Raw genomic sequence first — 13,630 nt, forward strand, 5'->3', positions numbered from 1 at the left:
ATACCCTTTCCTATGCACCCTACTAGCATCCTCCTAGCATTCGCTGTCACTTTTTCAACCCGTTTGGCCACCTTAAGATCATCACATACAATCACACTGAAGTCCCGCTCTTCTGTCATGCACATAAGTTCTTCACCCCCTAAACTGTACAGTTCCTTCTGGTTTTTTGCAGTCCAAATGCATGACCTTGCATTTCTTAGCATTAAATTTTAGCTGCCAAATTTCTGACCATTCTTCAAGTTTTGCTAGGTCTTTCTTCATGTTATTCACACCATCCAGGGTATCTACTCTATTGCAGATTCTGTTATCATCCACAGAGGCAAATCTTACCTGACAGCCCTTCAGACATTTAAGCGGGTTTTTTCCCTTTATTTCCCTTCCAAGAACTCATTAACACAAAGTTATGTTGAGTGTGTTCATTTCTACAAAATGATAGAGGGCTGCTGAATAATATCTCGTCTTCTTTTAAGACTCCTGATGCAGGTGGTTTAAGCCAACATGTCAAATTTTCAAGTAAATAAAATTCTAGAACACAGAGGTCGCCTTTCTTTCTTTGATTCTCCGTTGTAAAAAGGACTTTTTTCTCCTGTGTTTGGGTCCTATTTAAGGATTTTGTTTTCTACAATCTAAGGAAGGAAGGAAACTCAGAAAGCAGATAAACAAAATCTTCAAAAAAAATTAAGATCATTACTAAGGGCTCCTTTTACTAAGCTGTGCTAGCGGTTTTAGCGCGCACTACAATGCCGCACGCACTAGACGCTAACGCCTCCATAGAGCTGATGTTAGTTTTTCTGCATAGCGCAGGGGTTAGCGCACGCTAACCCCCGCACTATGTGGAAAAACTAACGCCAGCTCTATGGAGATGTTAGCATCTAGTGTGCACAGCATTGTAGCGCACACTAAGTGTGCGCTAAAACTGCTAGCACAGCTTAGTAAAAGGAGCCCTAAGTTACAGAATCAGGAAACACTTTTCTTAGTTTTATTCTGTGAAGTATTTCCTCTTTCAGAATTTCTAAGTGATGAAAGATACCACTATTAAACGCTGTGCACACAGACTTGTGCACTATTTGAACTTTATCTGTTCTACTTTCACCCAAAATCCTAGCTCCAAAAATTAAAAAAAAAAGTTCACGTGCCTACATAAAATCCCCAAATCCCAAACTCGATTTATTTTTGTCATAGATCAATATGTCCATTTTACAATGCTACTACACTTTCAGTTCCCTTTTGAGGAAAGTAATTCTGGATACTAGCGGCTTTGAAGACAATAGAAAAATAAAATCGCCAAGTTACCTGAACACCAATCTCAACACATGCTTGTCCGACTGCTTCAGCAAATCTAGTTCTGAAGACATAACTCAGATGTTCAATTCTTTGCAAAATATTTTCAACAGGATTCACTGTGCAGTTCTTCAAAACAAATCAGAAAAAAAAGAAATTCAGTTGAGGCAGAATTACGCCTCTCAGTAGATCATTTGGCTACACAGATCAAAAAGTATGCCTGAAATTAATCAGTATGCATTTGGGGAAAGGTTTATAAAGTACTATTTAAAGACAGTCCATTGATCTTAGGTAAAGACTTATTATGACTTCCAATTTATCCTTTTTATAAAAACTAAGGTTGTAACAACCCACATACTCCTTTTCACTCACAAAATTGAAGACTGAAATAAACAATAAACATTGACCCATAGGTCTTTATGATCAATATCTTCTAGCCTATGCAGACCTGCAGAAAGCTTTAAAACACTATGTAACGGAACCTGTGGTGTAAAAGCAATCATATAAAAGCCTCTTGGCCTCTTCAGCCTTCACAATTGCTCCTGCTTACCTTAAACCTACTCTTGTTGCAACACTCTTGCCACCCACCTATCTTCATATGTCAAAACATGCTTGACTTCTATCGTTGGTTTTGCAGTGGCTGATTTATTCATTCACAGGCTGTCATTGTCAACAAGTTGAAACCTTTCAGAGCCAATGTCTCTTTGGAATGAAACAAAATGGTTGTTTCCTTCAAATTAAGCCGATTTATGTTCGAGGAGTGTGTTATACAATGGCAATATCCGTAATGGCCTGGATTCTGTAACTGCGCCTTTGTCGGCATCTGCCCTAAAAGCATCCACTGATCATGTGTCAATCACGCAATGGTGCTGGGTACAGAATCAAGCCTCTGGCAAAGGTAGGCAACGGAAATGTAGACCCCACATTTTCGACGTCCATCTAGAATGTGAATTGTGCCTCTGTAGATGCTTTAGGCCACCTAACACCACTTGCTGTAGCACCTTATTTCAACGGAGTTGGGGTTTTTTTTTCCTAAGTTTGGGTTCCTACTGGCACCTAAAAAAACAGTGCTGTTTAGAGAATCCAGGTCATTATGTTTTAGACCCAAGACAACTGAACTAGGTTTGTTCTGAAGAGAATTCCTTATTGCAACTCAGAGAAACCATTTCTGTGCCAATAGCACCAAAGTAATAAGTATAATAACACATAGCTCTATCATTTAGGAGGAGAGGACTTTCTAATGTCTATGCTGCGCTGCCATTCTGCCAGAAATCCTTCTAAAAGCAATAAAGGTAGCTTGCAATTGGTCTGAGTCAACTTTAGCAGACCAGAAACTGCTTCACCTGGCTGCACTCTCAGGTGCTCTGAATGACAACACAAAGCTTGTATGAGAGTGGTTCAAAAAGTTTGGCAAAAACAATGTAGCCTCCATCAAGGGCTATACACTTAGTCCAAAGAGTTTCCAATTTTTTTGTATCATAGGAAAAATAGCTTAAAAAATCAGAAACTTGATGGACTGTGCAGTATGGCCCTTGATGGAGGCTACATTGTTTAACTTGTTTTGGGGTTTTTTTTTAACCAAACTTTTCAAACCACCCTCATACTTAAGCCACTGAAGAAACTAAATATTAGTTCATTTCAAGTTTTAAAACAAGATCCTTACAGAGTAAAAATAGAACTAAACATTCTTGTGAAAAAGCTATAAGCACACAGGTTTTCATTTAGTTTTTATTTTGGTAGTAACAAGTGGTTAGATCAAGATAGGTCAAGAATCAGGGCAAATTGTTTGTAACCAGGAAATGTTAAAAGTAAGTTTTATAGGTAACTGTTACATTTAGGTGCTTGCACTTAAACCAGTTTTATGCTGTAACTCACAGGGGCCACAATCCATCTGGGTTTTCAGGATTTCCCCAATGAATATGCATGAGATCTATTAGCATACAATGAAAACAGTGCATTCAAATAGATCTCATGCATATTCATTGGGGAAATCCTGAAAACCTGACTGGATTGCGGCCCTCGAGGACCGACTTTGACACTCCTGCGTGTAGCTCACTACTTGAGATGCTGTCTCTGCACCCAGAGATTGTGAGATCAAATCCCAGTACTGCTCCTTGTGACCCTGGGCAAGTCACTTAATCATCCAGTGCCCACTGCTTAGAATGCAAGCTTTGAAATGCCAAAGCCACCAAAAGGCGGTATACAAGTCCCCATTCTGAATCCTGCTGGTATTCTATAATGCAACATAGGTGCCTAGGTTCCTTTATGGCAGTGTATTGCAAACTGTGTGTTCTGAGACGGCGGCAAACTGCCTACAAGACATGCATCTCACATCAAGAGGTATGTCCTCTAGGCAGTCAGCCGACACCTCTCCTCCTTGTCGATGCCTCTTCTTCTATTTGCAACCCTCCTCTCTTACTAATTTCACAGTTAGTGAGCTCAGAGCCCTGTCTGAAAGGCCACTGGGCATGTGTGGCCGTCAATGTGTTGACATCACATATGCGCTTGATGTCATTGTGTTGAGGTCCGCGCAGACATGGGGGCCCTCCAGACATGGCCCTGAGTTTAGTGTGCTGTGGCTTCAAAACGTTTGCGAGACACTGCTTTATAGAGTAGGCTACCACCCAATGGAGGCTTCCAGCTATAGAACTGCCTCCATAGTTGTTAGAGAATCAAGATAACCTACTTGAAGTAGTTGTTCTCTGAGGATAAGAAGGTATAATATTTTCACAGATGGGTGATGTCAATCATGGAACCTGGTATGGACAGAAACCAAGTGTACTATTACTTTAAATTTTAAGACACTGCCCATACTGCATACAAGTCGGTATCTCCTTACCCCACATTGGTTTTGGGACCTGCAGTTCTTCATTTTCAGCAGAGCTGAGAAGATGTGTTTTTAGTGTTCTCAGCGTGTCAAACTTTTTCCATTTTTGGTGCCTTCCCTTCATTTTTTTTTTTTTTCTTTCAATTTTAGTCATTATTATTTTTTTGTTTCTTAGTTCCCTTCCCTTATTCAAGTCTTGTTCATTTTGATTTTCGGGCCTTCAGCTCACTCTAAGCCCTCTTCCCAACTGGGAGCATCAAGGCTTTTTCGGGTACTACTTATTTTTATAGCGCTACCAGATGCATGCAGCTTACAATCTTATCAGACAGAAGAACAGGACAATTGGGGTAGGGAGATGCAGAGGAAGTGACAAATAGACATGGGTACTTTACAGGTGAGTTGGAGTTGGGGGTTAAAAGTAGCCTCAAAAAAGTGGGATTTTAGCCTGAATTTAAACATTGCCAGAAACAGTGTGTGACGTACCAACTTAGGTAATCTGTTCCAGGCATATGGCACAGCAAGACAGAAGGGACAGAGTCTGGAGTTGGCAGCAGAGGAGAAAGGTACAGTTAAGAGAGACTTATCTGATAAATGGAGTTCCCAGGGAGAAGAATAGGGAGAGATAAGAGAGGAAAAATACTGAAGAGCTGCAGCGTAAACGCATTTGTAGGTCAATAAGAGGAGTTAGAATCCTATGCAGAAACGAATAGGGAGCCAGTGGAGTGACTTGAAGAGAGGGGGACATGAGCATAATGACAGTGGTAGAATATAAGGTGTGCAGCAGAATTCTGAACAGATTGAAGGGGAGAGAGATGGTTTAGCGGAAGACCTGTGAGAAGCAGATTACAATAGTCTAGGCGAGAGGTAATGAGTGTGAATAAGGGTTTTGGTAATGTGATCAGACAGGAAAGGTCGGGTTTTGGTGATAGTATAGCGAAAGAAACAACAGGCTTTAGAGGTCTGTTCGATTTGTGCTGTGAAGGAGAGAGATGAGTCAAAAGATGACTCCAAGGCTGCGAGCTGATGAGACAGGGAGGATAAGAGTGTTACCCACAAAAACAGAGAACAGGAAAAGAGGAGAGGTGGGTTTAGGAGAAGAGTCCTCGAGCCACTGAGCCCTTTGATTTCACTTTGGCTGTTTTTCTCTCCATGTCCAAAATAGCTTGTGGCTTTGAGAGATGTTCATGATGCCTATCTCAGGCTTTGATCTGCAAAACTGGCGTGTTCAGTGCCTCAGTCCTGAGCATTGGGACATTGACTGTTCTCACATACAAAATAGGTTGTCGAAAGCCCACAAGCTTTAATTTGAAAAGTTTTTCAGTGCTGCATCCGTGACATTGAGCATGCTGGGGTTTTGGAGCCCGATGGCCAGCTTAAGTCAACACCAGAATGTACTGGGAAGGAGGCCTAAGACTCCGGTTGGCCGAGGGGCCTTAGGCATCTGGACCAAAGCCTTAAGCCCCTCCCTAGTGCATCCCAGAATGTACCGGGAAGTGGAAGGCCTGCCATTTTGGAAGAGGCGGGCCTGTCAGCCAGGGGGAGTAAGCATTCCTCTTGTTGGCCATCTCCTAAAAGTACAGAAGGGGGTTCAGGAGGTGTCAGGGGGATGTTGGGATGTGAGAGAGTGTCAGGGTGTGTTGGGGAATGTCAGGTGGGTGCTGGGTGGATGCTGGGGAGTGTCAGAGATTCAAGGATCGACAGGGCTGGCAGCAGGAGGAAGTGGGGAGACTTCATGGGAGGTTCAGGGGTAGCAGCGAGAGGGATTGGGCATCCCTCCTGCTGCAGACAGTGTCAGGTGAGGGTTCGGGGTGGCAGTGGGTTGAATTGGGTATCCCTCCTGCTGGCCAAGTTCATGGGGTGGGGGGGTCAGGGGTTACCTGCCGCAGCCCCTCACCTGATCATGGTAGGGGGATTCCCTTGCGGCGATCAGCTGATGGGAAGGGATCAGGCGTGATTTTCTAACTGGCGCCTGTGACATAGGCACCTGTTAGAGAATCAGGGCAATTAGGCAGGCTTGGGCATCTGTCCCTTAGGGCAGAAGCAATTCTGTATAGGATGCCCATGTGCAATTCTTAAAAGTCACTTAGGCAGCTGCTGAGACCGGGCGTCCTATACAAAATCAGGCCCTTGGTGTCTGTCCATACCGGGCTCTATGTATGGCGTCACCCATCTTTGAAAACAAATACTTGCTGTCCTTGGAACACCTGCTACAGGTAAGTAAATTTGCTTTACAACCTTACAACAGCAGATATGTGATTTATCAGGGCTCCAAAATAGCCTAGGGAGGATCAACACTAAGATTTTGGTCATGCCTGGAGAGATACAAGGTGATTGAAAAATCATGTGGAAAACATATTATATTACTATACTAAATAATTCTCATATTCTGCTAAATATCATCTAAATTCCAAGCGAATCACAACAAGAAATCTTACATTCTAGGAGAATTACAATAAACAGTGTCTTATAAAATCAAGTGAACTCAATTGCTATTACTAAACAAAAGTTTTTAAAGTTATAAAGATAACTTATTCCACAGTTTCACTCCCTGATACAGTACAAAAGAATCTATAAAGGATTTATCAAATTGCTTTTACAAATAGTGAACTCAGTTTTAAACAACACTCGTTTTGGGCCGTACAAAAAACAATAGTGATTCAAGACTATGGATGTAATTCTAGTTGCTTAGTTCATATAAAGATTTAAGTATTAAATAAGCAAGTTTAAACTTTATTCTGGGTAAACAGAGTTGGTGATACCAAAAAACTGAATAACCTAAGTAGATTATATGATAATTTTCATCTTTTCTCTCACTGGGTCTATAAAGTTCACACAAGGTAATATAGTAAATGACAGCAAAAAAAGTAGAATCTGGTGGTAAATGCTATCGAAGACAGTAGAGATATAAAGAAAGCAAGACTAATAGATGTATTTATCCCCTCATATATAAAATGAAGTATCTCAAACAGTCTTCCATGTAAGGGGGAGGATAGACTATACCAGGGGTGTCCAATCGTGGTTCTTTGCCTATCTGGTTCTGGGATTTTCACAATGAGTATGTAAGAACATAAGAATTGCCACTGCTGAGTCAGACCAGTGGTCCATCATACCCAGCCGTCCGCTCACGCGGCGGCCCTCTGGTCTAAGACCAGCACCCTAACTGAGACTAGCCCTACCAGTGCACGTTATTGTTCAGCAGAAACTTGTCTAACTTTGTCTTGAATCCTTGGAGGGTGTTTTCCCCTATAACAGCCTCTGGAAGAGTGTTCCAGCTTTCTATCACTCTCTGGGTGAAGAAGAACTTCCTTACGTTTGAACGGAATCTATCCCCTTTCAACTTTAGAGAGTGCCCTCTTATTCTCCCTACCTTGGAGAGGGTGAACAACCTGTCCTTATCTACTAAGTCTATCCCCTTCAGTACCTTGAATGTTTCGATCATGTCCCCTCTCAATCTCCTCTGTTCGAGGGAGAAGAGGTCCAGTTTCTCTAATCTTTCGTTGTACGGCAGCTCCTCCAGCCCCTTAACCATCTTAGTCGCTCTACTCTGGACCCTTTCGAGTAGTACAGTGTCCTTCTTCATGTATGGTGACCAGTGCTGGACGCAGTACTCCAGGTGAGGGCGTACCATGGCCCGGTACAGTGGCATGATAACCTTCTCTGATCTGTTCGTGATCCCCTTCTTTATCATTCCTAGCATTCTGTTTGCCCTTTTTGCTGCCGCCGCACATTGTGTGGACGGCTTCATCGACTTGTCGATAAGAACTCTCAAGTCCCTTTCCTGGGAGGTCTCTCCAAGTACCGCCCCAGACATCCTGTATTCGTGCATGAGATTTTTGTTACTGACATGCATCACTTTACACTTATCCACGTTGAACCTCATCTGCCATGTCGATGCCCATTCCTCAAGCTTGATTACCAGTATGTCACGTTGCAGATCTTCGCAATCCCCCTGCGTCTTTACTACTCTGAATAAATTCGTATCATCCGCAAATTTAATCACCTCGCTCGTCATACCTATGTCCAGATCATTTATAAAGATGTTAAAGAACACGGGTCCAAGCACTGAGCCCTGCGGCACCCCACTGGTGATGCTCTTCCAGTCCGAGTATTGTCCATTTACCCCCACTCTCTGTTTCCTATGCTCCAGCCAGTTTTTAATCCACGTGAGTATTTCACCCTCAGTTGCATGGCTTGCAATTTTCCGAAGTAGTCGTTCTTGCGGAACCTTGTCGAACACCTTCTGAAAATCCAGATATACAATGTCGACCAGATCACCCTTGTCTATCTGTCTGTTTACTCCCTCAAAGAAGTGCAGCAAGTTCGTCAAAAACGATCCGCCTTTGCTAAAACCGTGCTGACTAGTCCTCATCAGCCTGTGTCTGTCAAGGTGATCAATGATGCTGTCCTTTATCAGTGACTCTACCATCTTTCCCGGTACCGAGGTCAGACTCACCGGTCTGTAGTTCCCCGGATCTCCTCTCGAACCTTTCTTGAAGATCGGTGTAACATTCACCACCTTCCAGTCTTCCGGAATCTTTCCCGATTTGATCTACAGATTGGCTATTAGTTGAAGCAGTTCAGCTATGGTCACTTTCAGTTCCTTGATGACTCTCGGATGGATGCCATCAGGTCCCGGGGATTTATCGCTCTTAAGCCTATCAATCTGCCTACATACCTCCTCTAGACTGACTGCATACAATAGAGGCAGTGCATGCAAACAGATTTCATGTATATTTATTGGATTTGAATGGGTAGCAGCCATTGAGGTCTGAGGTCTGCTCTATATTGAAAGTAATCAACTGTGTACGTGTCAAGAAAGCAACTCAGATATGATAGATATCAAAAACTGAGAAAAGAACCAGAGAATACAGACAGGATGACAGGAACTATTACCCAGAGTCCTCTGATTAGACTGGATGGAGACTTCAAAAACTTCATTTATCCTTAAATACGGCTATTGCTTACGTTGGTGACTATGAACACACTAAATAAGTAGAAATTGGCATAGAGTTGAGAGAAGGCTTTTTAAATACTAAATGAACAATAGTTTATTCTCAGAGATTAGAGACAATATCAGTGAAAGGCATTATAGAGGAAGGCTAAAACACAGGAAAGAAATAGTGTTTGAGGTGAAAGTAATTGGGATAGGTATCAACAAGAAAGGCAGCTGGTTTAATGCCAAGAATAATTTCCAAAAGTGGTTACTAGAGTAGGAGCTCTAAGCAAAGGCCATAAAACAGGTTAGAATACAGGATATTAAATATTCATTTTGAGATATAGTTATATATTATATTTATGTTCTAAGAATATGCTATTTTACACAGCTTATTTACCTTGAAAACTAGACCTGTTTGCACAGCCATGATGACTAGATTTGAGATCCTCTTGAGAAAAAGATGAAATAGGAAGATGCAGCAGTTGCTATAGGCATAGCAAAAATAGGGAATAATAAAAGTACATGGATAGTACATGGACAGATAAAACCTGTATGTACCATCTGGAGCAAAGGATAAAACAATTAATGTATTTTTCGCTCCATAATATGCACTTTTTCCCCCTAAAGAAGTGGGTGGAAAAAAGGGTGTGTCCTATGGAGCGAATACCCCAAATGCCCTCCGTTGCCTTATTTAGATTGCTGCCCGCCCCTCAGCTGCTGCTGCTACTGGTGCTGGTTGCTCGCTACCGCAAAAAGTACAGGAAGGGAAAGCCCAGGCGGGTGCAGTGATTGCAGGCCACCGGCCCGGAAGCCTTATCCCCGATGTCAATTCTGACGTCAGCGAGATCTCCAACGTCAGAATTGACGTTGGGGGTAAGGCTTCTGTGCCGGTGGCCTGCAATCGCTGCACTCGCCTGGCCCTTCCCAGCAATTTCTTCCATTCTGGTGCCACACTGCTGAGCCAGGAGTACCGTCCCCCCTCCTGCTGCTACTTTGTCGATGTGTCCTCACAGCGGCAGCAGCGAGAGGTAATTAAATCAGGCGGGCAGGCTTGGGGGGGGGAGCGGAAGAGGACAGAGGCTGGAAGGCAGAGAGGGGAACATAGGAGGAAGGGACAATTGTTGGGCCTGAGTTGGGGGGGGAAGAGGACAAAGGCTGGAAGACAGTGAGGGGAACATAGGAAGGAGGGAGGGAGGAAGGGACAATTGTTGGGCCTGAGGAAGGCAAGAAAGAAAGAAATCACCAGACAATGGAGGAGTAAGAGGACAAAGGCTGGAAGGCATTGAGGGAGACATAGAAAGTTGGGAGAGAGGAAGGGATAATCGTTGGGCCTGAGGAAGGAAGGAAAGAAAGAAAAGAAATAAAGAGACAATAAAGGTAATAAAAATGATTTTATTTTCAATTTAGTGATCAAAATGTCAGTTTTGAGAATTTATATCTGCTGTCTATATTTTGCACTATATTTGTCTATTTTTCTATAGTTGTTACTGAGGTGACATTGCATATTTTAAAAAGTCATCTGCCTTGACATCCGTGCCCTATCCCTGCCTGCCCTATGCTCTGTCCTACCACTAGACCACCAGAGGGGGGACAGGGTACAGAGCCTGGCAGGGAGGGTGGACAGGGTACAGAGCTTGGCAAGGAGTGTGGGGTTGGGTGCAGAGCCTGGCAGGGAGAATTTGGTTCAGAATGGGTTTTTTCTTATTTTCCTCCTCTAAATCCAGGGTGCGTCTTATGGAGCGAAAAATACGGTAACCCTGAAGCATTTTTAGGAAGTGGTTCATTAAAATAAGAGAGGATATGATGAGAGAAAGGGGTGGGCACTGGAGAAAAGAACAACGGTAATTTATAAGGCTTAAGACCATACTGTATAGTATTGATAGTAATGGAACTAGCCTAATTAAAAATTAAGAAAAAGATAAGAGTCAAATATAGATATTAAAAGTAAATTAAACTGGTGCAAAACCTTTAGGTTGGTTCATTAAAGATATCACCTTCTTTAGCAAATTCATCAGCTGTATGCTTGATTCTGAAAGTTGAACCTTTGTAAAAATATTCAAAGGATGAAATGGTTAAGAAACAGGGTACTAAAAATAAGACATGACCTACAACACAAATTCTGTAAAGTGACGTTTTAGGCTCTCAAAACATACTCGCTGGATAAAAAAGGGAGAGGAATGACATTTAAAGACAAGAGGTTATTATCAGGAAAGGAGTTGTAAGGTATACAGTTCATTTTGCTTCCAAGAAGGCTGGGAAAACCTTTGAGTTATAAAAAAGCTTGATATGAGATAGTTAAGTCATGGGAGGCTTGTGTGTTGGATTAAATACAGGTCTTGTCAGAATAAAGAGAAAAAAAGTTTTATGTCAAGCTGTACATTGCCTTGGGTGAATCTCTTCATAAAAGCAGTTAATAAATCACAACCAATAAATCAATCAACAGGAGCCCAGCACTGTAAAGAAATGTAAAATGCTTATACACCTCCAGGAGGACTCCATTCCTCAGATAAGCTGCTCTTTGCTGTACCCTTCTCTTCCACTGCCAATTGCAGACTTTGTTTCTTTCATCTAACTGCCCTCTATGCCTGTAATAAATTATCCAAGTTTGTCCACCCAGCCCCTTCCCTTACCTTGTTTAAAAGCAGACTGAAACCCCACCTTTATGATATAGCCTTCAATCCATAACCCTACTCCCCACTTCCCTCCAACCCAACCAGCAGATTAACCGTTCCCTTAACTGTATCCATGACATTCTGTTTGTCTCTTGTCTGTTTAGATTGTAAGCTCTTTCAAGCAGGGACCATCTTCTTTGTGACTCTGTACAGCGCTGTGTATGTCTGGTAGCAATATAGAAATAATTAACAGTAGTAGTACATATAGAGGACAAAGGTAGGAAGAGGTTGAAAGGGTGAGTAAAAGAAATGGGGTGGAACTTGTGTTAGCATTTATATGTATATCTACCAAGAGTGGAAAGATAACTGAGCAGATTAGACAAACCAACCAATTTGCCTCTGGCATTGTCTATATGAATGACAAAAGGGTAACCTTTCTACACATGAATTAACAAAACTAAGCCTTGGTGGTACCTGTTGATATTTTCAGCGGGACAGTATATGTACTATTTGCATTGCATGTGTCATATGAATGCAAACTGTGATTACAACAAACTGAAAAGTGAACGTCCTGTTTCTTTATCAGCTGAACTTAATACTCTGACAAAATTTAGCTTGCCAAATAAGTATTCTCTCACTTTGGCCTCTCTGTGGTAGAGAGAGGGAGAAAACTAAGGGGAAAATGTATTAAGAAATGCAGTAGAACAGTGTGCAGTAAACAAATGGCATACAAAAAATGCATTGACAGGGAAACACCACCACCACAGTAATATCTAATATCTAATGGATTTGTTTTTCTTTCTCCTTTCCTGCCAGTGAGTGAGCCAATCCCCATTCAATATTTTTAAAAAAAATCTTTATTCATTTTTAAACTTTCAATAAGTGTAACATAAGATAGTTATTTTCTATTTTAAACTTCACTTAATATACCATCAAATTCAAACTCACATCCAATATCCCCCCTCCCATATACCCAACATTTATTCTTAAACATAAGAGATCATAGAGTGTTCCCTCCCCCCCTCGGATGTGTATGCAAAAAAGGGAAAAAAATTATACTCATTCTATACAGTGTTTTGTTAATGGCTCCCATACATCCCTAAATTTCTTAAAATGACCCTGTTGTATAACTATTGCCCGCTCCATTTTAAAGATTTGGCACAACGAATTCCACAAAAATTGTAGTTCAGCCGATCCCAATTTTTTATTATTTTCAATATTTTAAAAGGAAAAATGAGGAAAAAAAAAAACATTTCCCTGAAGTCAAGGTATCGGATCCAGGGACCCAGCATAGAAAGGCCCTCAACCAGACAGCCTCTAATACTGTGGATCTCTCTGGCCCTGGGAAGGTATCCAATAGCATCATCTACCTCCTGCTGCCACGTTCCCTCTAAGCTGTTTGATAGCTCATCTTTTTTTAGACTACTCTACAGCAGTTTCAAACTTTCAGACAGCAAATTTATATATCCTCTCTCTGCCCACAACCCAACCTCTGGTCTACCCAACTTGTCCTGACTAATTTCTAGAAGTCACCTTTTGCAGCAGCCGACTCTTATGATGCAACTTCTTGTGTCCACGTAGGCAGGATGGGCTCCAACAATACTTGTGAATCACTGCTGCTGGTGGTGACTTCTAGAAAATGGTCAGGACAAGCTGCAAGGCAGGCATGAGCTCTTTCCTTCTTTCCACACTTTCTTTTAACGATCAAATCAACTCTGTGATTAAGAAATGTTTTTTTCAATTTAAGCATGCTGAGAAGGGTCAGATACCTTTTTCATCAGCATCACTTCTCTATTTTGGTTCAGTCGATTATTCTTTCTCACCTCGACTATTGTAATGCTCTTTATCTTACTATTATTAAAACCTGTCTCACTAGACTACAATTGGTCCAGAACACAGCTGCTAGATTGATTTTTGGGAAGTGTAAGTTTGATCATGTGACCCCACTGCTTTATAATCTTCACTGGCTCCCTG

The 13,630-nt window shown here is 41.9% G+C and overlaps 1 protein-coding gene across 2 annotated transcripts in view; it reads right to left on the reverse strand.

Annotated features, from left to right (window-relative positions):
- The window catches only part of RB1 (RB transcriptional corepressor 1), a 382,409-nt gene that overhangs the window by 254,216 nt on the left and 114,563 nt on the right, over positions 1-13,630 (reverse strand). For both annotated transcript variants that reach the window (XM_033948118.1, XM_033948117.1), the window contains exon 13: positions 1,294-1,410. In XM_033948118.1, coding sequence (XP_033804009.1) covers positions 1,294-1,410 — 117 coding nt within the window. The remainder of the gene's footprint in view (positions 1-1,293; positions 1,411-13,630) is intronic.

The sequence above is a fragment of the Geotrypetes seraphini genome, chromosome 6 (assembly GCF_902459505.1).
Source record: "Geotrypetes seraphini chromosome 6, aGeoSer1.1, whole genome shotgun sequence".
Classification (NCBI taxonomy): domain Eukaryota; kingdom Metazoa; phylum Chordata; class Amphibia; order Gymnophiona; family Dermophiidae; genus Geotrypetes; species Geotrypetes seraphini.